Raw genomic sequence first — 25075 nt, forward strand, 5'->3', positions numbered from 1 at the left:
ATCTTTTTATATAAATATAATCCTTCTCTGGTGTAATTTGCGTTCGTATAATTTTATGAAACTACTTAAAGTAGTCGTACAATAATATAAGTGTTGCTTGAAGGCATGACCTTTCAAGTCGACATTTCGCATTGCATAGGCCTGATTACATTTAATCTTGACTGTGCTCTTGAGCTCTTGAAAAGTTGTCACTAAGCAATTTTGCAATTTCTTTTTGATAGATGCTAACTTTTTGGACAAATATGTTCGCTAGAAGTGTTGAAAATATGTCTCGAATTTGAAGTTATCGAGGAAATTCAATTTAAGTAGGTTTCATACTATGAATAGATCATAGTTGAAGTTGGATTTCTAGTTCAAGGAAGTTGCTGACTTTGGATTCAACTCTTTTCTATATGGGAGAATTATAAATAAATAAAAAAGTCCTAAACCCATTGCAATTATGTCAATTTAGTCCAAATTTTTTTTTTTATACTACCTAAGTCCTAAACCTTTTGCAATTGTATCTATTCAGTCCACTATGTCGGTTGGCGCTGACGTGGCGTCGCTAGCATTGACGTGAATAATTTGTTTATAATATTTATTTGGATGTTCTTACTTTTATTTTTCCTTTTTTTCCCTTCCTACTACTATTGTGGCCGGCGAGCTCCGTTGAGGATTCCGCAGCCTCCGACTAGCCTTGCCGGGGCTCACCCAACCTAGGCAAGGCTAGGTACGCCTTCACCGCGGCCCGGTGAGGCCTTGGTGAGGCTAGCCTTACCTAGATCTGGGCGAGGCAGTCTCGTCCAGGATCTCACCTAGTGGCAGGCGAGCTACGGCGATCCTCATTGGCCGTAGTAACAGTTGGAAGGGAAAAAAAATTAAATTATAAATATTATTTAAAATTGTCTACGCCAGCGCTGATGATGCTATGTCAGCTCTAGTCTGCAAAGTGGACTAAATCAACACAATTGTAAAAGGTTTAGGACTTAGTTGGCCAAAATAAAAATTTAGGACTGAATTAACACAATTGCAGTAAGTTAAAGTCCTTTTGGGCAATTTTCCAATAAATAAGAAGTGTGTGTTTTTCATGAAGAGCATCCAAGAGGAGCTTTTGGCTGTGACAATCAACTGCGACATGTGCCCGAGAATTACAGCTCAAGTGTTTGAAGCCATGAAACTCTTATGAAATGTCTCATATTTATATATAAATCAATAATTAAAAGACAAAGTGCACATGGGTAGCTGCTCTAGATATTTCCTTTTTTTATTATAAAATAATAATAATAAAATAATAGAGAGAAGAAAATTTTGAAATTTGACGGGAGAATGCACGTGATCGATACAGCAAAAGTTACAGCCCATCAAGGAAAACATTAATAATTCACATCTTGACAAAACAATATAAACATGTGCATGCCCTCAGATCAAAAACATGTGAATTGTTGGGGTATGGTTCATACTCCTCTATGATAGGAAAGCACGTGGGTCTCACTCCATGCTCCATTCTCCATATCAAAGGGCTTTTACGATTTAAGCCCGTAATTTTATATTAGTAGTTTCAGCTCGAGCTCATGAATATCTACTGCTATATATACTTTTTTTCGCTTGTAACTTAGTGATGTAACATGATGTGTGAGGTGCTGATATAGTGGAACCCTCTTCCGGACGTAGTCTTAGTTCAAGGGTGAACCATGATAAAATCTCTGGATTGTAACTCAGAGCTCAAGTTTGAGGTTAGGATTTTTTTTCTTGGTGAAGAGAGATCCGAAAAATTGAATCTTGGGAATATGTCGGCTGGTCAATCATGAATTGAAGTGGAGATGTTCGCCATTAGGGAAATCCTAATGAATTGGGGTTTCGAGTTATGGAAATTGAAGATGGAGGCTTTGCTCGTGGACGGAGATCTGTGGTACGTGATGGAAGAAGATAAACCCGACACTACAAAAAAACAAGGATTTAGCCACGGATTTTGCCGCGAAAAATTGACCAAAATTCGTCGCTAAACTGATTTGGGACGAAAATTAGTGACGAAAAAATATTCGTCGCCAATTCGGCGTCACAAAATTTAGCGACGAAAAATTAAAGTTCGTTGCTAATTAGCGACGAATTTTGCGACGACTATTTATCCGTGGCTAATTAGAGACGAATAATTTTCGTCGCAAATTAGCCACGAATTTTGTGACTAATTACTCTCCGTGGCAAATTAGCGACGAAACTTATTCGTCGCTAATTAGCCACACAAAAAATGTCGTCACTAAATTTAGCGACGAATTTAGTGACGAATTTTCTGTTCGTCGCAAAATTTAGCGACGAAAAATTATTTTTTCGTCGCTAAATTTTGCGACGCCAGATTAGCCACGAATTTTTTTTCGTGGCAAAATTCATCACAAAACCCAATTAGCGATGAATTTTACCGAATTTTTCGTGGCAAAATTTGCTACGAATTTTTATTCATTGCAAAATTCGTCACAAATTTGATTCATCGCAAAATCGTCACAAATTTGCTACAAATTTTTATTCGTCGCAAATGTTTGTCGCAAAAAGCATGTTTTTTTTGTAGTGTTCCTTTTTATTCAGTGGCGGAGGGGGTGAGGGAGTCTTGGGTCGCAGCAGGTCGAGGGAGTCCCCGGGCTGAGGTGGATGGCGACGGGGCTGGCGAGCTGGACGGTGGCGGAGAGGGTGGGTCTCAGCTAGAGCCGGGGGCGTCGCGGGCAGAGGAGGAGCAGAGCAAGAGGGTAGTCGCGGTGCGGGGACAAAGAGAGGGAGAGAGACCGAGAGATGGAGACGGAGGTCGGGGGCTCGGGCTCGGGCTCGGGGCGGATGGCTGGAGGGATGACGACGAGGTCGACGGTAATTGGAGGAGGCGGCAGGTGGGGGCATCGGTGGTCAGCTGGAGGCTGGTAGAGCGGCAATGGAACAGAGGAGGAGGGCGAAGCGTCGCGGGTCTAGCGGCTTGCGAGGCTGGTGGGGCGAGCTCGGCGGGCTCGTAGGGCTCACGGGATGATGGAATGGCGCGGCGACGGTGCCGCTGGAGGTGGCGGCTGCAGGCCGTGACGAAATTATTCTTTTTTATTTAGCCTCGATGCCATGGAGCCTTCCGTTTTTGCATGACAACGCACACACTGCTCGCGATACAAGAGCGAAACCGAGTGCTTGGAAGACTGTGGAACACGGTTCCGGGACGTCCCCAAGAAGGAAAGCTGCTTGTGAGTCCACCGGGACCAGAAGGAAAAACCCGTTGACGGGTTCCAATCCCGTGTCATACTTAACGCGGGAGAAATCCCGGACCACTGCTATTTGGGAGCTCTCGTACTTGGTGAGTTCTTGGCCTATGTTCTGCTCGGGGACGCTAGGGTTTATGCAGACATTGTACTTGAAGAGAGACAATGGGTCATCGCCGCCAATGACGTGAAGACCAACAAGAAGTTGGCGGCAACCGGTGGCTGTTGTGTACCAGGAGAGGGTAGTGGTGAGGTGGCGGTGATTGAGAAGCGCGGTTTCGTAAACCCAAATGTTTCGAGTTTGAAGTGAAGTAGGAGGAGCAGGAGAAGTGACATGATGATCCCCGTCGGAGGGAGCGGGAAAGAGAGGAACAAGAGAAGCCGAAGCATTCGGAAGCAAAGGAGAGACGGAGGCGCTTCTTGAAGCCGGAACGCGAGGCAAAGGATTGAAGACAGCAATCGCGCTCGCGTCCTTGCAGAAGCTAGAAAACTTGCGTTTCATCGTCGAGGTCTGAAGTTTTCCTTGAAGAAATTGCAAAAGAGAGAGAGAGAGAGATGAATCAATCGGAGCTGGGGGAAGCTATGTTATATAGAGAAGAGAGGCTCCCGAAGAAGTTAAGTTATTTCAAGATCTTTTCCCGAGGATCATCTCTTGATTGACACGGATTTGATCGGGCCTCGTGAACAGCTTCGAAACACTAAAAATGCGACGAAAGATGAAATTCGTCACAAAATTTGCGACGAATTCTAATTTCATCGCAAATTACTGATATAAATTAAATAAAAAGAAAAAAAATAATTAGCGACGAAAAAATAATTTCGTCACTAATTTCCAGAATAAATTAAATAAATTTGTGACGAAATGTATTATTTCATCGCAAATTTAGCGACGAACACTGTTTTTTGTCGCAAATTAAATAAATTGAACATTTTCTTTTTTTTTATTTCCTTCATATTAGCGACGAAAATAATGATTCGTCGCTAATTTTAATATTTTCTTTGTTATTTTTATTCATAGTGCTAATTTTGCGACAAAAAAAAAAGTTCGTCGCTAATTAGGGACAAACGTTTATTTTCGTCGCTAATTTGCGACAAACGTCGATTTTCGTCGCTAACTTTAATAAAAGAATTTGTGACGAAAAAATATGTTCGTCGCTAATTGGCGACGAAGCCCATTTTCGTCGCAAAGGAGATAGCGACGAATAATAATTTCATGGCCGTTTTCGTCGCTAATTAGCCACGAAAAATATTTCGTGGATATTTTCGTCGCTAATTAGCCATGAAAAATTTTTCGTAGGAATTTTCGTCGCAAATCAAATAAATTGAACATTTTCTTTTTTTTTATTTCCTTCATATTAGCGGCGAAAATAATGATTCGTCCCTAATTTTAATATTTTCTTTGTTATTTTTATTCATAGTGCTAATTTTGCAACAAAAAAAAAAGTTCGTCGCTAATTAGGGACGAACGTTTATTTTCGTCGCTAATTAGCAACAAACGTCGATTTTCGTCGCTAACTTTTTATAAAAGAATTTGTGACGAAAAAAGACGTTCGTCGCTAATTGGCGACGAAGCCCATTTTCGTCGCAAAGGAGATAGCGACGAATAATAATTTCATGGCCGTTTTCGTTGCTAATTAGCCACGAAAAATATTTCGTGGATATTTTCGTCCGTAATTAGCCACGAAAAATATTTCGTGGCTATTTTCGTCGCTAATTAGCCACGAAAAATATTTCGTGGCTATTTTCGTCGCTAATTAGCCATGAAAAATTTTTCGTAGGAATTTTCGTCACAAATTAGCCACGAATTATTTTTCATCGCTATATTCATCACTAATGAGAGACGAATTTTTTCGTCGCTTATTTCGTCGCAAATGGCGACGAATATTCATTTTGTCACTATTTTCATCGGAAATTAGCGATGAATTTTTTCCGTGGCAAATTTTTCGTGGCTAAATCCGTGTTTTTTTGTAGTGTGAGGAGATTACCAAGGAGAAGGCAAAGGAGGAGGAGATTGCATCTGCATCAAATCAATTGAAGACATGGATTAGCAACGATCGGAAGGCACGAAACCTCATCTAGCTATGTCTCACTGATAACGTCTTGGTGAACGTGACCTCCGAGAAGACGGCGAAGGATCTCTGGACTAAGTTGAGAAGCATTTATTAGAGCAAGTCGCTCGTGAACAGGTTATTTATTTCTACGGAAGTGACTGTACAACCTTCGGATGAGTGAAGGTGATTCTTTTTCTGCACACTTAAACAAGTTTACTACTTTCTGTGGGCAGCTTGCGTCTATTGATGTTAATCTGGATAAGGAAAATAAAGCATGTACTTTGCTGTGTTCACCGTCAAATTCATGAGAATATATAATTGTTTTGATCGGCACTGGTGTTAGTGCGCTGTCCTTTAAGAACATTGTATCTGCTTTATTGTATGAGGATATGAGGAAAGCAGGTTCTGATAATGCAACGAATGAGGCTCTTTTCGTAAGAGGAAGGAACAGTGAAAGATCCAAATCTAGATTTGTTGGCAGGAATAAGTCTAGAAGAAGATCTAAAAGCCGAGATTGATTAGAAATTAAGTGTTGGAAGTGCGGAAAAGCTGGACACTTGAAGAAGGATTGTAGAAGCAAGAGTGTGGGTCCAGGGAAGCGAGATGAGGTGCCATTGTCTAGTATAGAGAAGGATGATAACAATAGTGCAGGAGATACGTATCTCATTTGTAACTCATCTCAGGTTGACCGCAGTGCATGAATAGTTGATACTGGAGCATCTGTCTACATGATGCCTCATCGAGATTGGTTTTGCTATTATGAACCATATCAAGGAGTTACAGTATGGATGGGAGATGATACGATGCTTGATATTGTTGGTTGCGTAAAGGTGAAGCTGAAGATGAAAGATGGAATAGTCAAGAATCTTCCAAATGTGATGCATATTCCTGGTCTTACCAGGAATCTTATTTCTGTGGGAACAATGGCAGATGCTGGCATTACTTTCACCATCAACAAGTATTCATGCAAGCCAACCCGTGGATCTATGGTGATTGCTAGAGGCGAACAGGAAGGAAAACTATGGAAATTATTGGGAAGCATAATGATTAGTGGTCAGAGTTATATCATGGAACAGGTGGAAGAAGATTCTACGATGTTGTGGCATCGAAGATTGGGTCATATCGTTGAGAAAGAGCTGGTAACCCTTACTTCAAAGAAGATGATGGATGAAATCCCAAGATGTTTTATGAGTTTCAGATTTTGTGAACATTTTCTACATGGGAAACAGAATCGGGTATCTTTTAAATCCGTAGGAGGGAGAGTGAAAGGGATTTCGAATTTAATCCTTAGTGACGTCTTCGGTCCCGCACCTGTAGCATCGTTTGGAAAATCAAGGTATTATGTTTCTTTTCTCGACGAATTTTTCAAGCATGTGTGGATATATTTCTTGCAGAGAAATGATGATGTGTTTGAAAAATTTTGTACGTTCAAAACTTTGGTGGAGAATCAGTTTCATAGAAAAATCAAAATTTTACGGACTAACAATGGAGGAGAGTTATGTTCAGCGAAACTTGATCAATTCTGTGCGACTAGTGGCATTGCAAGGTATAAAACAATGCCCTATTCACCTCAGCATAATGGCATGGCAAAGAGGCTTGATCGGTCTCTCATGGAGAAGGCGAGGTGTATGCTAAGTGGTGCAGATTTAGCAGCTAAATTTTGGGTGGAAGTAATGGCTACTGCATGTTATCTAAAGAACAGGTCTTCCACATCAATGTTGAAGGATCGGATGCCGTTTGAGGCACTATTCGAGAAGAAGCCAGATATATTCCATGTTATAGTGTTTGGCTGCGAAGCGTATGTGCATGTGCCAAAGGAAAAGAGGAATAAGCTTGAGAGCAAGTAAGAGAAGTGCATCTTCATTGGGTACAAAGATGGTATTAAAGGGTATAAGCTGTGGAATCCCGATACTAAACGTATTATCTTCAGTAGAGATATGGTGTTTAGAGAATCTACGATAAATCAGATTGTTTCACAAGCTCCTAAAGAACCACAGACGGTTGAGTTAGATGTTGGTTTACAGGGAGAGACAGAGACTTCACAAGTTGAAATAGAAATTTAGATTCTGAAGCTGATAAGCCTAATGTAGAGGATGACATAGTAGATTCTGATACTGAGTTTGAAGTTGAAGCACCACTTGAATAGGCCTTAAGGAGGTCCACACGGTAGAGAAGACCACCCGAGAGGTATACCTTATTTGCCAATAATGAAAATTGTGCTCTAACTGTTATAGGTGATAATCTAAATACCGTTAAGGAAGCAAGAAGCGCGAAAGATACCAAGCAGTGGGAGAAAACCATGAAAGATGAGATGGACTCAGTAGATAAAAAAAGAATGTGGAGTTTGATAAAACTACCCGCTGATCAGAAGGTAATTGGTTGGAAGTGGGTATTCAAAAAGAAGATGTCTGCAGATAAAGATATAGAATGATACAAAGCTCGTTTGGTTACAAAGAGATACTCACAAATAGAAGGAGACGATTATGGTGAGATTTTTTCTCTTGTTGCTAAATTAAATTTCATAAGACTTGCTTTATTTATAGCAGCTGCATATAATTTGAAGGTAAAGCAGCTCAATGTAAACACAGCTTTCTTACATGGTGACTTGGAGGAGGATATTTACATGAAGCAACCAAATGGGTTTGTGGTCAAAGGAAAAGAAGATTTTGTTTGCAAACTAAATAAGTCTTTGTATGGCATGAAACAATCTCCAAGAATGTAGTACTAGAAGTTTGACTCCTATGCTTTGAAACTTGGCTTTGTTCGCTATAATGCTGATCATTGTGTCTATGTGAAGAGGTTAAATGATAATTTTGTTATTTTAACCTTATATGTTGATGATATGCTACTAGTTGGGAATAGTATGAGAATGATTAGCACTGTGAAAGGACTATTGGCTAGACAGTTTGAGATATAAGATCTAGGCTCAACAAACTTCATCTTGGGCATGCAGATAAAAAGGGAGCTTAAAAATGGGAAGTTGTGGTTAAGTTAGAAGAAATATATTGAAAGTGTGTTGAAAAAGTTCAACATAAAAAACTGTAACCAGTGAAAACCCCCATGTCCACAAGTTTCAAGTTATCGACGCTCCAGTGTCCCAAGATTGAAGAGGAAGCTGAAGAGATGGCATCGGTTCCATATGCAAGTGTAGTAGGGAGCTTAATGTATGCCATGGTGTTTACTCATCCATATATTGCTCATGTAGTGGAAGCATTGAGCAAATATATGTCTAATTCAGGAAAAGAGCGTTGGATGGCTACAAAAAGAGTGCTTCGTTATCTTTGCAAGACGTCTGATTTTGAGTTATGTTATGAAGGCATGAAAAACTTAAAGAGACAACAAGCGTTAGAACCCAATGGGGCAGCGCTTTCTGGACATCATAGGGCTTTTATGATTTAAGCCCATAATTTTTCATTAGTAGTTTGGCTTGGGCTCATGAATAGCTATTGATATATATATTCTTTTTCATTTGTAACTGAGTAATATAACGAGAGGTGCGAGGTGCAGATATAGTGGAATCCTCTGCTCGACATGGCTCTAGTTCAAAGGTGAACCAGGATAAAATCTCGTGTCTCAATTTTTCTCTTTCTTACTTGTTTTACTTCGCTGCGATTGTGCATTGATCCTAACATGAATGATGAAATGTCTTTCCATAGAAGATAAAATATCTGAATGGAATACATCAGAATTGGGTTGAGGATGACATATACATTTATTTTGTGAGCACAGGATGAGTTGACTACGCATAACATCGGAATTGGGTTGAGCAAATAATAAACATTGAAGTCAACATAACCACATGAGGCATGAGACAAAGTCGGAACGAACAACGTGCTTATGTTATGATAGAATAGGACATCACAGCTTAGTTATAAGAGGCCCTGCTAAGCCGTTTGACATCACAGCTTCAACTTTCTAGGAAAGTAGAAAGTCTCTTTTGCATTCTCCGTTTACTTTCTTGTTTGAAAGACTGTTGTAACCAGGAGAGCAACCCAATGGAGACGCAACCAGGCGAGCAACAGGGGAACTCGAATCCTGCAGAACCACCGGCAGATGGTCAAGTTCCAACCAAGAAAAGATACGGTATAAGCTATTTGGTCTTAAAATATGCTGGGATTTGCATATTCTCATGCTTCTTTTTCTTTGCTTTATCATCGACCAAAGTGTTAATTCTTTCTTCTACATATGTCGAAGATGTTCATATAAGCATTGGATCAGCTCCTTCTCAATCCAGAGATGCCCCAGGTGCGGTGTCACTCGAAAGAATTATTTCTTCTACTACATTGTTCTTTTCTGGGACACTTCTCAATGTCTTCAAGGAAAAAGTACATAAACAAAATGGCCTGAAAAGTTGGCATCCGTTGCAGAAAGTGCAGAAACCGTAGTGGATGGACAATCTAACCCGCCATCGTTGCAAGCTGCATTCAAGGGCGATTGGGAATCTGCTAAAAGATTTTTCGAACAAGATTCTGCGTCAAACATAACCCTGACCTTGTATTTTCCAACCAAGAAAAAAGATGGTATAAGCGCTTTGGTCTTTAAGGGTGCGTATGGTAACGTTTCTGTTCCCGGAACAACTTTTGGAACAGAAACACTTTTTTCTGTTTCTGTTCCCGGCTACGATTTTTGGGAACAGAAACGCGTTTGGTAACTACAAAAAAAAATGTGTTCAAAAGCTTTGATAAAAAGTCGTCGTCTTTGAGAGTGTGAAGGAGTAGTCTAGGAACAGAGGGTTGCAAAAAGTGTTCCTCTTGCGTTATAAAATGTGTTCAAAAGCTTTGATAAAAAGTGTTCCGGGAACAAAGAAACAAGTATTTTTTGTTTCTCGTTTCTGCTCTAAAAGTGTTCCCGTTTCTGAAAAGTGTTCTCGGAACACTTTGGGAACACTTTTTTACCATACGCGTTTCTGTTCCCAAAGTGTTCCCGGAACACTTTGGGAACAGAAACACTTTTTCTGGAGCGTTACCATACGCACCCTAAGTATGCTCAACTTGTATTTTCCCACGGTTCTCTTTCTTTGCTTTATCGTTGAACAAACATAGCCCTGACCTTGGCTTAGAAAAAGAGAGTCAAAAAATCACTATAAGGACTTTGTGCTCACTCTTTCTCCTACATATATTGAAGATGTCCCTGAAAACGTTGGATCACCAGGTGCGTTATCCCCTGAAAGAGTTACTTAATTGTAAAATTACTATTTGCGGCGGATCTTGATGAAATTGTTCTTCTCCACGGAGACTACTCAATGTCTGCAAGGAAATGGCCTGAAAAGTTTGCATCCGTTGCAGAAATATCGGAAAATGTAGTGGATAACCACTATTACCGACCATTGTTGCAAGCTGCGTTCCGGGGCGATTGGCAATCTGCTAAAAGATTTTTCGAACAAGATTCTGCTTCAAAGACGGCCCCAATAACAAGCAGATCAGAAACAGTGCTTCACATAGCTGCTTTGAGTACGCAAGACCAATTCTTGGAGAACCTGGTTGAGCTCGTCTCCATATCCGGAAAAACTTGAAGTGCGTGATTGTGATGGCCGCACAGCCCTCCACAATGCTGTCCTGTGTGGAAGGATAAGGATGGTCAAGGCATTAGTTAGATGTAATCCCAATTTGACGCAACTTGCAGATAATGAAGAACGTGTTCCTTTTGGAATATCTGCTCTTGAAGCTTCTATGCATAAGGACATTGCCTGGTTCCTGGCAAAACGTACGACAGACGATGGGCCAAGTCGTCCCTTCAGCAGTCCCTCTGCCATTGATACCATGATAAATCTCACCTATGCTGGTCATCATGGTAAGATCACCATCGCTCTTTATCTCAGTTCCATCTGTTTTTTGTTTTTCATTCTGGACTTAGCTTGTTTTCCTGATCAACTTGCCTGGTGAATTCAGAAAGATATCACCATTTATCTAGTTTGGCGGTACCCTCGCTTGCTTACCATGAAGAACACTGAAGACAAATCTATATTGTACGCATTGGCGATTATGGGGTCTCATTTTCCCAGCGGAACCAGGCTGAATGTTTTGGAAGCATTGATATACAAATGTCCGTGCTTTTTGCACTCAAATCCCTTCAATTACTGATTCCCTTCAAGATGATCATACCTAGCTCATCATCTGCTCTTTTGTTTCTGAACTGAAGGTATTTCGGTGGACTTGAACTACCAGACAAGAGAGAAAGATTCGCATACGGGTAAATATGCATTTTTGCTGTTTCGCATTATCTCAGGACCTTTCATGATTTTGAACTGTTAAGTCAATTTTCTTAGATTGATTCCCTCTGTAACTAGCAAAAGGAACCGGAAATGATTGTTTCTTTGTCGGATATATTATATTCCTTGAATTATGGCCTCAAATCGAACTACAATATGGATCATCTTTCCCCTAGGAACCACATAAGATTCAACCAAGAGCATATCTATTGTATAACTTCCTTGATTTGACAATGTTAGGAACCAATTATGAGGTCTTATAATAATTTCATATCCACTGATTAAGTTTTCTCTACAACCTGATTGTAGCACTTCAATGTCTTACAAGGTCAGTTTGGAATGCGGCCATAACTGTAGGTACGCTTCCTTTTTGTCCAGATACTATCTCTATCTTTGTCCGTCCCTCTCCAGCTAAAAGTTTATGGCTTGTTTGTTTTTCACTTCTTTTATAAGTAGAAACAAGCTCCTACTCAATTCTTTGCCGTGATTTGGAAAAGAATTTGCGTTAGGTTGCTGCGTATATGGAAAAACCATTACACATTCATCATTGGATAAGTAACATGTGGGTTTTAAGTTAGTTTTGTAATTAAATTTTTGCATGTATGAACTGTCCAACTGTGGATGTTTTACTTATTCTTTACGCGGCCGATGCATCCAATAAAAATCCTTGAAAATATTATTCAGCCTCACAGAAAGTTATATATGATTTTCTGTGTTAATATTCTAAATTCTGGAAGATTTCCCATATTCACCAAATTCTAATTGTAAGAGTCGTGAAATTGTAAAAAAAAAAAAAATTGAAACTCAAAACTGAAAATTAAGGCGTGATTTGATGATAACCTAGGAATTTCTTGCTTATGGCTAAATGGTCTCAGTAGAAATCTGAAGATATGGAACAAGACTAACGTAAACCCAGCACTTCTCCTTCAATCTTGATTAGTGAAACCATGTTCCCTTCATCATCTATATCAGGATTTGATGGCAACCTGGACGTGTTTGTTTCCTCGATTAGGAATAAAGTGTTTAAAGCCTAAATATTACTTTCTTTAACTGCTACTTCATCTCAGTACATGACGAAAGAAAAAGGAAAAGTGTCAGTGTTTAACTTTGCGACCGGAGAGAAAGTCTCTTGGTAATATATGCCATAAATCTGGGTATACCCTTTTGCCACAACCCTGGCCCAAGCCAGGGCTTAGCAATTTCTTTCTTTCTTTTTCAAAATAAGAAAAGCTCCACTCTTTCCTGCAACCTCCACAATCTTGAGTAAGTCCATTGTTCTTGATCTTTTCCTGCTTCCAATTAACCATTGGGCTTGATTGAGCAAAGTATCGCGATTCATGATCGTGGTTTGTGATTTCCTCTTTGAGTTCGTGTCTATTTGCTGAGCTTCATCCCAATCCCTTGCTGTTTTTGAAGAGAGTGGGAAGGGCTTAAGTACACCACAAGTGCCATAAGTTGTGTACGGCGCTCACTTTAGTGTCAAAACTTCCAAATCGATCACTTTAGTGCTAAGTTTTTGTAACCTCGATCACTTAAGTGCCAACTTCTTTTAAAAATGATCACTTTAGTGTCAGAGCTAACGTAGCTTGCCGAAAATTCGACACGTACTATTTCTTATTAATATTTAAGATGACGTGGCTCGGTGAATTTGACACTAAAGTGATTGTTTTTTAAAAATATCAGCACTTAAATGATCGGTTTTAAAAAAAGTTGGCACTTAAGTGATCGTTTTGAAAGTTTTGGTACTAAAGTGATTGAAGTTACAAAAACTTAGCACTAAAGTGATTGATTTGAAAGTTTTGGCACTAAAGTGAGCGCCGTACACAACTTATGACACTTAGGGTGTACTTAAGCCGAGTGGGAAGTATGTCTGCAGTTCTTGAGTTACTGGAATGCGTCATTTGCTGTGAAGAGGAAGACGTTTATGACCACCGCCAAGCTCAGAGAGATCTTGAGCATGGCGGTCCTCTTCTTGATCGAAATCACAGCGCCTTTGATTTATTGCCCACAAATCATCATTGAGAGCATGAGTCGCAATGAAGGACTTCACAGTCGCTGCTCTAGAATACCCGCAAGCCATCACCTGTCTTTCTCATCATCCTCCCCTTGCCATGTCATCGTACACAATCTGGTGACCAAAGACCGAATTAGGCCTAAAAAGGGATAAGTACACTATGAGTGTCATAACTTGTGTATGGCATTCACTTAAGTACCATAACTTTCAAAACATTCACTTAAGTGCCATAACTTTCAAAAATCGTCCACTCGAGTGCCACGTCGGAACAAAATCGTTCACTTGGGTGCTACAACAACTTTTCCGACGTGCTACGTCAGCTTTCTGACTTGCCACGTTAGCTGTTCCGGCGTTCACGTCAGCAATGCACTCAAGTGAATAATTTTTGAAAGTTAAGGTACTTAAGTGAACGTTTTGAAAGTTATGGCACTCAAGTGAACGCCATACAAAAGTTATGACACTTCTAGTGTACTTTTCCTGCCTAAAAATGAACCAAATTTGACCAGGACTATTCCTTCGGCTTCTCCTAAACCATCCCCTCCTGTATCAAAGTGGTCAGCTGCCTCTACTAGTGATTGGTTGTTTCCCCATCCGGCCTTACCAAATCTGACAAGGCCGACCTCGCCTAGGCGACGGCGAGCCTTGTCGGCACTGAAGGAAACCTGGAAAAAAAAGATAGAAAAAAAGAAAATATTTTTTAAAAAAATATAGTAAAATATCAAAAATTAGTTAAATATTATTAAAAATATCCAAATCAGTGTCAATCTTGCCACATAGGCTGTCCAGCGTTCACGTCAGCAATATCCTGCTAAAATTAGTCAAAAAGACAAAATCGACACCACTAAAATATTTAGGTTTAAAACTTTTCTGACACTTTTTTTCAAAAGAAAATGTTGAGAGGGCACAGGAACAGGATCATCTAATCGTTGGGGGGGGGAGGGTTTGAAACATCTAATCACTAATCACATTTAACATAGTATGTGTACAATAGTATTTGGCAACTTTGAAAAGGCGTGAAGAATAGGAACAGGAGCAGGTAGGAAAAATCAAAATAATTTGTTTGGGAGGGCTTGAAATATAAGAATATTTCAGTAGGGGCCAATGTCGTGGATCCTGAGAAAATCGTGCAGAATTCCACCCCAAAACTTATTCACAACTTTTTCTCATAGTTGCACTTGTCATGTTCACCCAACTTTTGTATGTCCCCAAAATACCCTTTAGCCTCGTCCCTGATTCTTCTATTTTTGCCAAAGAACAGAAAAGGACACTGAATAGCGTCGTTCTATATGTTTCTCAGATTAAAAGTCATTTTAGCAAAGAATAAAGTTTACTCACTGTCATTTAGGTGTAACCAGTAAACTCGAACGTCACAAACCCTTAGCTGACCACATGTGGAAGTTTTGATTTTGTTAGAGGCAGATAGAATGGAGAAAAAGAAAATTTTGCTGCATAGAATAACAATACAATGGATTGTACGATTAATATGATAATTTTATTACTAGCTGCCATGCATATTTGAATATTGTCTACAATAATTTTGATATATGAAAAGACTATTGTGATTTACTCTACCTAGACAGACGTCATTAAGACATGTTCTATCAGGTCAAATCTTATAATTATGTTCTCTTTGTAGAAAAGAGTAGGTTTCCTCACTCTGATATATATATATATATATATATATATATATAGACTAACCGTTCTAATACGTACACAATATTAGATTCCCTACAAATTAGGAATTAAATGGAATAGAATATTGGACTACCTAAAATTACAACCTTCCTATTCAGCTTATGTTATAACTCACGCCAACACTCATCCTCAAGTTGGTGCATAGATGTCTTTGATGTCCAACTTGTCAAGTGAGTTGTAGAGGATCCTACTGGCGATAGCCTTCATAAGTATATCAACCAGTTATTCTTTAGATTTGACAAACGGGAACTAAACTATTTTGGCATCAAGATTTTTTTCGGTGAAGTGTCAATCTACCTCAATGTGCTTAGCAAAGTCATGCTGATATGGATTATGAGAAATGTTAATAGTTGCTTTATTATCGCAAAACAGATTCATTTCAAACTTAAGAGCAAATTCAATTTTTGTCATTAATCTCTTAATCCAAAGGAGCTCACAAAGCCCTTTAGCAATTCCCCTAAACTCAGCCTCAGTACTCGATAAAGTTACTACTTTCTGTTTCTTGCTCTCCGATGTAACTACATTCCCTCCTACAAAGGTAAAATAGCCTGAAGTTGATTTCTTGTTAGTAAACTTCACAACCCAATCTGCATCTGTATAACCTTCAACATTAAGGTGATTTTTCTTTGAGAACAAAAATCCCTTCCTTGGAGCAAACTTTAGGTAATGAAGAATCTAAACTATAGAATTCATATGATCTTCACTAGGTGAATGCATAAACTAATTGACTATGCTCACAGCATATGCAATATCTAGATGAGTATCAGATATATATATATATTAATTTACCCACCAACCTTTGATATCCCTCCTTATCGGTTGGTGCCAGATTTGGGTATTCTCCAATCTTGTGATTCTGAACAATCGATGCATTTGCCGACTTATATTCCAACATCCTCACTTCTGATAGTAAATCTAATAAATATTTTATTTGAGAAAGAAATATACCTTCTTCCAATATAGCCACTTCAATACCAAGAAAATATTTGAGTCTCCCAAGATTTTTCATCTCAAATTCAAGTGCTAATCTCTCTTGGATTTTGGAGATCTCTTCTATGTCATCCCCTATAATCATGTCATCCTCATAAATTATTAAAGCCGTTACATTTCCTTGATGTCATTTTAGGAACAATGTATGGTATGTATCACTTTGAATACAACCATATTTCTTCATAGCTAGGCTAAACTGACTAAACTAAGCACAAGGCGACTGTTTTAATCCATACGGTGAGCATTGTAGTTTACATACAACACTCGGTTGTGAGGGAACATCATATCTAGTAGGAACATCCATATAAATTGCTTCTTTGAGATTGCCATGGAGGAAGGCGTTCTTGACATCAAATTGGTGCAATGGCTAGTCTAAATTAGTAGCAAGAGATAACAAAACTCGGACAATATTTAGCTTTGTGATCGGAGAGAAAGTCTCTTAGTGATCTAGGCCATACATCTGGGTATACCCTTTTGCTACAAGCCTTGCCTTGTATTTGTCAATTGACCCATCCTTCTTGTGTTTAATGGAGAAAACCCAGTTACACCCAACTGTTTTTTTTTTCTCCCTCGGGCAATGCCACAAGCTTCTAGGTTTTATTCTTCTATAGTGTCTCCATTTCCTCTTGCATCGCCAAAGTCCACTTTGGGTTGTCTAACGCCTTTTATACCCCACTAGGGACATGGACTGAAGACACTGTGTACAAAAGTCCTAGGATGTCCAGATAATCTTTGTGTTGATACATAGTTTGCAATACGATATCTGGATTTTCTTTTCTCCACATTTGGTGAGTACCGGTTCGGGAGCTTTCCACAATTATGTCTGAAAGGTAGCTCATATCTAATAGAGATATTTGAATCATCAAGAGAAGAAAGTATGTGTCACGACCCGAACCCTGCGAGCTTGTCGACATCCCACCTGGCCACACTTATGTACAGTTCTCCAGGATCCAAAGGCCAACAAATTCATGCGGAAGCAAAAACAAATCCCCGTACAGAAACAATTAACATCACGATGACTTGGGACGGTAAAACAAACTTATGTACATATATACATAACTGCTACAAACTCATCAGCCTAGGGCTTCGGGGGCCACCGTACAAGCCCGCGACCACCTATAACAAAAAGAGACGTGGTCAAAGCCCGCTACACAACCAAAATACAGCACTTTACAAAAGCTGAGAGGCCAACTATCCTAGGCCTCGTCCTCGCTATCCGGTACTATATCATCTCTCGTCACCAACTCATCATCGTCAAGCTCAGGTGGCTGTCCCGCATCCGATGGCTCTACAACCTCCCCATCTTCTCCCGGTACCATGACCTCGGGAAATACCGAACCTTTGAGGCGGGTCATTCATACTTGAGGCAAAAGGTCTGAAAAACAACGAACCCACGACGGGGTGAGATAAAATCTCAGTAGGAAAATCTCTAACCCTAGATCAGGTCGCTAGTGCCTCCAGACACAAACTAGGCGAGCAACAATTTCCAACAACTCTTTCTTGCGCTACCCAAAAATTCCCCAATTAAATTCCAGAAAATTCCACTCTTTCTCTGAAAATTCTCACACCTTCTCAAATATTCCACGATACTCCCCTCTCGGCATTTCACGCCTCGGTCTGACAATAAAATATTCTACGTGCTCCAGGGCACGTTTTTAACACATCATGCCATAATATAAATATCCACATTACTTCGAAAATTTCTACGTTACTCCAGAAATATTCCACGTCACTCCAGAATATTCCACGTCACTTCAGAATATTCCACGTTACTCCAGAAATATTCCACGTCACTCCAGAATATTCCACGTTACACCAAAAATATTCCACGTTCCTCCGGAATATTCCACGTTACTCCACCGCCATCAAATAAGTTCATAACATTGAGCCTCGGACCTTTATGGAACACGGCTCTATACATATACCCGGGTCTCGGACACATAGGAATACGACCCACGGATCTCGGTCTCGGACACATAGGAACACGACCGGATCAAGTCTCGGACAATTAGTCGAACACGACTCACTTTGGTCTCGGACGACTTAATTGAACACGACTTTCTTACTTTCTTGGTCTCGGACAATCGGACGAATACGGCTCACTTTGGCCTCGAACGACTTGATTGAATACGACCCTTACATTTCCTCGGTCTCGGACAATCGGACGAATACGGCTCACTTTGGCCTCAGACGACTTGATTGAATACGACCCTCACATTTCCTCGGTCTCGGACAATCGGACGAATACGGCTCACTTTGGCCTCGGACGACTTGATTGAATACGACCCTTACATTTCCTCGGTCTCGGACAATCGGACGAATACGGCTCACTTTGGCCTCAGACGACTTGATTGAATACGACCCTCACATTTCCTCGGTCTCGGACAATCAGACGAATACGGCTCACTTTGGCCTCGGACGACTTGATTGAATACGACCCTTACATTTCCTCGGTCTCGGATAATCGGACGAATACGGCTCACTTTGGCCTCAGACGACTTGATTGAATATGACCCTCACATTTACTCGGAATAGATCGGGACCACGTGATTCACTCACGTTAGAGAATTAATAATTCGGGATCACCCGATTAATTCACACTAATCCAAATATTAATTCAGACTACCCGATCAATTAATCCTACCATAGTATCCAATCCACGTCATGCGACCATATTACGCTAACGTAGCAATTTATAAATCATGTGCCATTATAATTATACTAACGTGGAAATATATCACGGCCGAACAATAATAATTTTTCAACGTATAATTAATTCACGACCATAGTACTATACTATAACAATGTCACATTTAATTAGCACCGTGGCATAACGACTTTATGTCACATAAAAGTAACCCTAGTTAATATATTAACTAACCATGGTTCAAAAACTAACTAGAGTCAAATACTAACCTAACCATGATTAATAAATAGCATAAAGTAACTCTAGTTAGGGCATAAAGTAACCATAGTTAAACTTTGACCACTATTAACTTCTTGACTTTACTATTCATGCAAGAACAAGCTTTCTCTCCCCCTCAAATCTGCAATTTTCGTCCAGCAGCTATACCACCATCAAATTCACCAATTTCTTCATCAAAACTTCACAATTTCATGGTCTTTTAGCAACCTAACCACCTAATTTAGGTTTAGAAACAATCCTACCTCAAAAACTCGTAAAAACCTCCATTGAACGGTTGAGGAAAAGCTTGAACCAATCGGCGATTCCGGCGATCCTTGCACGGCCGGCGACTTGGCGACGATCTAGCGACTCCAAGCGCTCCAAAGCGACACCAAAGAAGGCTTGAAGAATTTTCGGCAACGGAGGGTGAGAGAGAGGGTGTTCGGCCAAGTGAGGGAGAGGGAGAGTGAGGTAGAGAGAAAGTGAGCTAGAGAGAGAGAGAGTCTTGGATAATGAAGAAGAAGAGGCCAATATAATAATTAATATAGGTTAATAATAATTAATTATGCCCACAAAATCAAGAGAAAAAAAAAATAAAATAATTAACTCCCCTCATTGACTAGTCAATCTCGGCCAAAAGGGGAAATGGCCAAAATATCCTTCGGTCCAAGCGAAAAATGGGGTATTTTTCGAGGGCAAATGGGTCCTTTCCCATACCCAGTCCAAATCTACTTTTCCTGAACCCCTTTGGGGCAAACCGCGAAGGAATTGCACACAGGATGAGGAAACGTCCAAAATTTTATTTATTGAAACCCCCGAAGGTCCGACGTCAAATTCTGAAGCTTGATTCGCGATCAATCTCGATCAACAGAATTTTCAACGTATCTCAAACTAACGGGCGGCTTTTAGGAGTTACGCGTATCGACCCGTGATTAAAAATCACGTTTAAGAATTACTCGAGCCATGGCGACTTTGGTTGTCATTCAATTGCGAGGGTCAATTACTAGTCCCGATGGACACGATCGTTAGAAAATAATTTAGGGACGTTCGAAACCCATACGAGGTCAAACGGAATCACCCGTGATCCAAGCATAGGGTATTATCCAAATCGTTCCTTAATCATTCTAGGATCGGCCTATATTGGTCCGGAATATTCCCTCGACAATTTTCATGGCCAAAGAATCAATCCAGGGTCAAGTTCTTAGGTCCACGTACTTGATTTTCCTAGCTAGCCATTCCCATTTGGTTAGTCCGCTCGAGAGGGATCAACTCCGAGTGAGATTCGACTGAAATACATCAATGAGACCTTTCATTTATTCAAAGCTTCGAAAGTGGGTCGGGATTCAGGATGTCACAATTCTTCCCCCCTTACAAAATTTCGTCCTCGAAATTTGCAATTCTCCAATCATCTCGTCTTATGGGGTGCTGACGCCTCATCGCTACCACGCTTCCCAAAGTAGTTCTTGTTGTCATTTGACACTTCGATAACGTCCTTAACAACAACGGTTTTCATCCTTCGAAACTCGTTTTCTTTGGTCCTCAACTGTGTTCACCTTCCTCTTCTCTTTTGACATTCGCAAAATCTGTTGGTAGCATGCCCTCGAGTATTCAAATCACCTCTTCAATTGTCTATTGGTCCAAGAATAACATGCATACCTTACTACAATCCATCTTTTCTAATTCTGGACTAAAGGTCTTTCCAAAGCATTGCATAAGACTCATAGCCTTTATCGACTTGCCCTCTATTATCCAAATCGAGTCGTAACCTTCTCGACTCCTTAAGCAAGTTCAAGATTACTTTCATAGTAATATGCTCTTAATTCCACTTGAAAACCTTCAACGATCATAGTAATTTTTCGATTTTCAAGGTCATGCCTCTTCCTGGCCGGCATGTCTCATCCTTGACCACATGTAAGGCTGATCTAACATTCAGTCCATTCCATTGGACACCGTAATTTTCCTTCAAATTCCGAGGAGGTCATATCTTTAGATTCCTCTCCACTATTGAACTTGTACATTCGTCTATTAAACTTCAAGGTTTCTATCCTCAACTTCGAGGTTTCATTTCCAAGTACTCAGAAGTCTGAATTTCCTCCTTGTTCTATTCATTTCTACGACCCTTAGAAGTCCGGGTCCATTCATCGCCACATCTCAATTCCTTTCTGACCTTTAGGCTTGATGCTTCAAGTAGCCATCAAACTAGTCAATTGGTAAACTTCCAATTTAGAAGTTGAGTCTCTTATTCCTCGAGGTGAGGTCTATCCCTTCGTTGCCAAATGCAAGACGCTCAATTTTCAATTGTATGCCTCTGCTACCTAATTCACCATTCCTTAGCGATAAGCGCATCGCAATCATGACCTTTCCTTCGGTTCCCTTTGGTGCAGTCAATATTTCTAACTCTTGTAGTTCACATAGTTACGAGGTCATTCCTTGCACAGGCAACGCTCTCATTTTCATAAACAGTTTCATCCATTCGTGCTACGTCTTGTCCTTAGTCCTTTTCATCAATGGAATAATTCTTGTGGGGAATCTTCCTACGATCCGTCTATGACAATCCATCAATTTCAGGAAACTTCAAATTTCAATAACTCACATCGACCTTAGTCGATCCATCATCACTTTTTTTACTCCCGAAGGATTCATAGGGATCCCCTCTCTTGGACTTCACACGACCAATGAATTTCACCTCATCGGACTCAAAACGCGCACTCTTCACACTTAGCATACAATGATTGTTTCCTCGGGGTCATGCTTCTCGTGACTCCTTAAACGAGTCCGACCATCGTCTCTAAAGACGGTAACAATTAATTCAATTATTCTTTGGATACACAATCCGACTATTGTTAGCTCTTGCGACCAGGTGTCGATTCGTTTAAACTGTCATTCGTACCATCCACTTGATAGCTTATACTTTGGCTCTCTTTCTTTATAGATTTCCAGTTAGACCATGCCGCATTTTATTCATTTTTGTCACCCTTTCCTCGGGAAGCATCGGTGTCTCAATCTCTTGGTTCCACAACCAGCTAATGCGATCTTATCCCCATTTCATTCATTTAACTGAACATCGACATTTCCTGGAATTCAACATTGTCTACAAGACAGCTCCTTAGAATAATTTTACGGAGATCATTTGAGTTCTGCATCTTCTTTCTCGGTCTAGATGTTCAACCTTAATGCCATGACAATTAGAACTTTCTCTTCCTTCCACATTAGGGTCTCTTACCCTATGAAGGAAACTATACACTTCAGTGGCATTCTTCTACTTCGAATCTACTTTGTCCTTGGAGTCCACGCCAAAAGCGGTGTTCTTACTCCGGGATTCGGATGCCCCCATACTTGACATTCTTTTCTAGTAACCCAGTCATCTTTAGTGACAAGGTTCAAAGGAGTCGAGGTTTTTCCTCGGTCTCCGCACATCCACGCCTTGTATATCTTAATTGATTAAATCAATTCACCTTGCGGTTACAATCCAAGTACCCCTTTTTGCTTACTCCTCCATCCATAAGCACTGTGGGTAATCGGGATTATCAAGTCTATTCCATTTCCTTTCCATTAACGACCATCTCATGATCCAATCGCCCCTTAAAAACAACGCCCTATCCTTTAGGATGATAACTCGCAATACCACTTCTAGTGGTCCCGATTCAACCTCACTCAATCGCATATAAATCAACGAAGTCAGACTATTGACATAACTTTTTCCATAATTTTTTCCCGTAATGGGGAAGAAACATCAATCTTTCATTACAAGCCATACGCCAAGGTAATAGCTATTCCTCCCCAGCACATTCTGTGCTCCATAAGTGAAAATTCCCTTACTCGGAATCCATGAACGAAAATTCTCTTGCTTATTCCTCTTCCGATCATCCACTTCATTTATTATGACCCATTATCATTCCTCAGAATTAGGGTAACAACTAGTCATAAGACTTTCGAATTTCAATCCCCTCACGGACTTCACGTTTCATTCAAAGGGTCCTTGACCACCCTTAGTACACGTAGATAGCTTCGAGAACTTTGTCTCATATTGGTGGATCGCCTTCGGATCTTTGCAAAGCTATTAAGTTCAGACAATCCTTGTTCTCGAGTAACCTTAGAAAGATACTTTCTATTGGACAACTTGGCGAAGACAATCCAGGCATATATCATGCTTTCAAGGAAAAACCCTTCCTTTAGCGATCTTTCACCAATCATCGACGACCTCTTAAGGCTAGTAACTGCTAGGGTCACTTTCTTTCTTTAGTGCACCCAAAACTTCTAAGGTTTTCTCACGAAACCCTCAATCCAGGAGGAGACAGATTCAAATTCACTTTCTCTATCGAACATTAGTTGACCTCAGCCTCGTGATCCACATCACAAGTTATTCAAAGTCCTCGTGGTTCTTCCCACACCTTCAATTCAGAAATGAGTAACTCATAGTCACCTTTCTCGTGACTTCCATCACTTAACTCATCAGCACTAATATCCGTCACCATAGTGACTTAGGCACAATGGCAGCTCCTCCTCGAGCTTGCCTACCCATCAATTTTTCTCATTTCCATTTAAAATTCTCACAACCCCTTATTACACTTGGGCCTCACATAATTAACAAATCGAGCCATATTCACTTCTAGTACTTATACTCCAGTCGTTTATCTTTACTCAATTCTCGTAATCCATCTCGGTTCTTGGATCCTTTCATATCTCACATAAACGAGCCAAGTGTTCCTCTAGCGACCGTACTTTGGTCGATCAACCTTATTAGGTTCTCATATCACTTGAACCACTGTGATTCCCTTCAGGAATCAAAAACTTGAGTCATCTACTCAAGCTTAGCAGATTCGATCGGCTCATCTCATCATTCATCACCAAGCAAGCAACCATCCAGTGGTTCTCAAACAACTCTCAGCTAGTTGTCCATTATCCAAGGATTCCAGATCATCCTTAAGCAACAATCACACATTAAGCAAGCCTCAACGATGAAACTTCTCAATTAACAGCCCATTACTAGGCAAACCTTAACTAGGCCAAAACGCAACTAGGTCAGCACCAAGCAAATACTCAAAGTGCCATTTCAATCGTTCATGCTACAAATCTAGAGATATCTACCACTCTAGCATAATCACAACAGGTTATCTCAATCTCAACAGGCATCGGATCATTGGAGTATAAACTCATCACACTGTCTAATCTTTCAGTTAGACCTTAACCATAACCATCACACGATACCAATTACAAAATATGCCCCACAGGCCAATCGCAAACATCACTTTTCCTTTCAAACGGCATCCACCGCTAAGCATGAAGCTTTCAACCATGCCAATCACAGGCGTCATTACAAATGTCATGCCACCGCAAAATTCAATATGAGGATCAACTCCGTACACTACATCTCTTAACCAAAATCAGACTCAACTTGATACCTAGACTCTCACTTTCAAATTATGACTTGGGTCATTCCCGCCTCCTTGCTATCTTAGAAGCCTGCCAGGAGCCGCTCTTTGTCCGGACCTCTTTGTCCCGGCGATCACTCCCCGCCCTCATCGGACCCGGTCGTTGCAGGTTGTCCTAAGCCATATTTCTACGGAGAGAGTCCCATTCCACACGACCCATATCATGCTTCATTATGGTTTATAGGTATCCCGTCACCTGTCCCATACCAAGCGACAGTTTATTAAGTCCAATCGTGATAAGCTCATGCATGCACATTCATCAACTTTCGTTTTAATACCACAAACACCTGCACCGCATGATTGTCCTTGTTACTCAACGTACCATAGTTGCTTCCAGATCAACTCTTATCCACAAAAGATCTCTAATTCCACCAATGACTGTCACGTCTCATAGATCAATTGCCTATGTTCTAGCATATTCTTCAAGTTGAGTCATTGACAAACCATAATCATAGGCATATAATCCAATCGACCCTTCACGCAAAAGCTATCCTCTATTAGCCTCAACCACATGTACAACCTCAAAATCCATACTTATGGCTCCTCAATTTCCTGTTTACTCACTTATAAACCTCAATAA

The 25075-nt window shown here is 40.3% G+C and overlaps 1 protein-coding gene across 1 annotated transcript in view; it reads left to right on the forward strand.

Moving 5' to 3' along the window:
* Nucleotides 1-8311: 8311 nt before the first annotated feature.
* LOC115730820 overlaps nucleotides 8312-25075 on the forward strand; it is a 34791-nt gene continuing 18027 nt past the window's right edge. Inside the window, exons 1-8 of the mRNA XM_048278028.1 lie at nucleotides 8312-8567; nucleotides 9221-9334; nucleotides 9446-9496; nucleotides 10537-10701; nucleotides 10766-11041; nucleotides 11144-11293; nucleotides 11390-11440; nucleotides 11769-11816. Of these exons, the coding sequence (XP_048133985.1) occupies nucleotides 8312-8567; nucleotides 9221-9334; nucleotides 9446-9496; nucleotides 10537-10701; nucleotides 10766-11041; nucleotides 11144-11293; nucleotides 11390-11440; nucleotides 11769-11816 (1111 nt within the window). The remainder of the gene's footprint in view (nucleotides 8568-9220; nucleotides 9335-9445; nucleotides 9497-10536; nucleotides 10702-10765; nucleotides 11042-11143; nucleotides 11294-11389; nucleotides 11441-11768; nucleotides 11817-25075) is intronic.

The sequence above is a fragment of the Rhodamnia argentea genome, chromosome 4 (genome assembly GCF_020921035.1).
Source record: "Rhodamnia argentea isolate NSW1041297 chromosome 4, ASM2092103v1, whole genome shotgun sequence".
In the NCBI taxonomy this organism is placed as follows: Eukaryota; Viridiplantae; Streptophyta; class Magnoliopsida; order Myrtales; family Myrtaceae; genus Rhodamnia; species Rhodamnia argentea.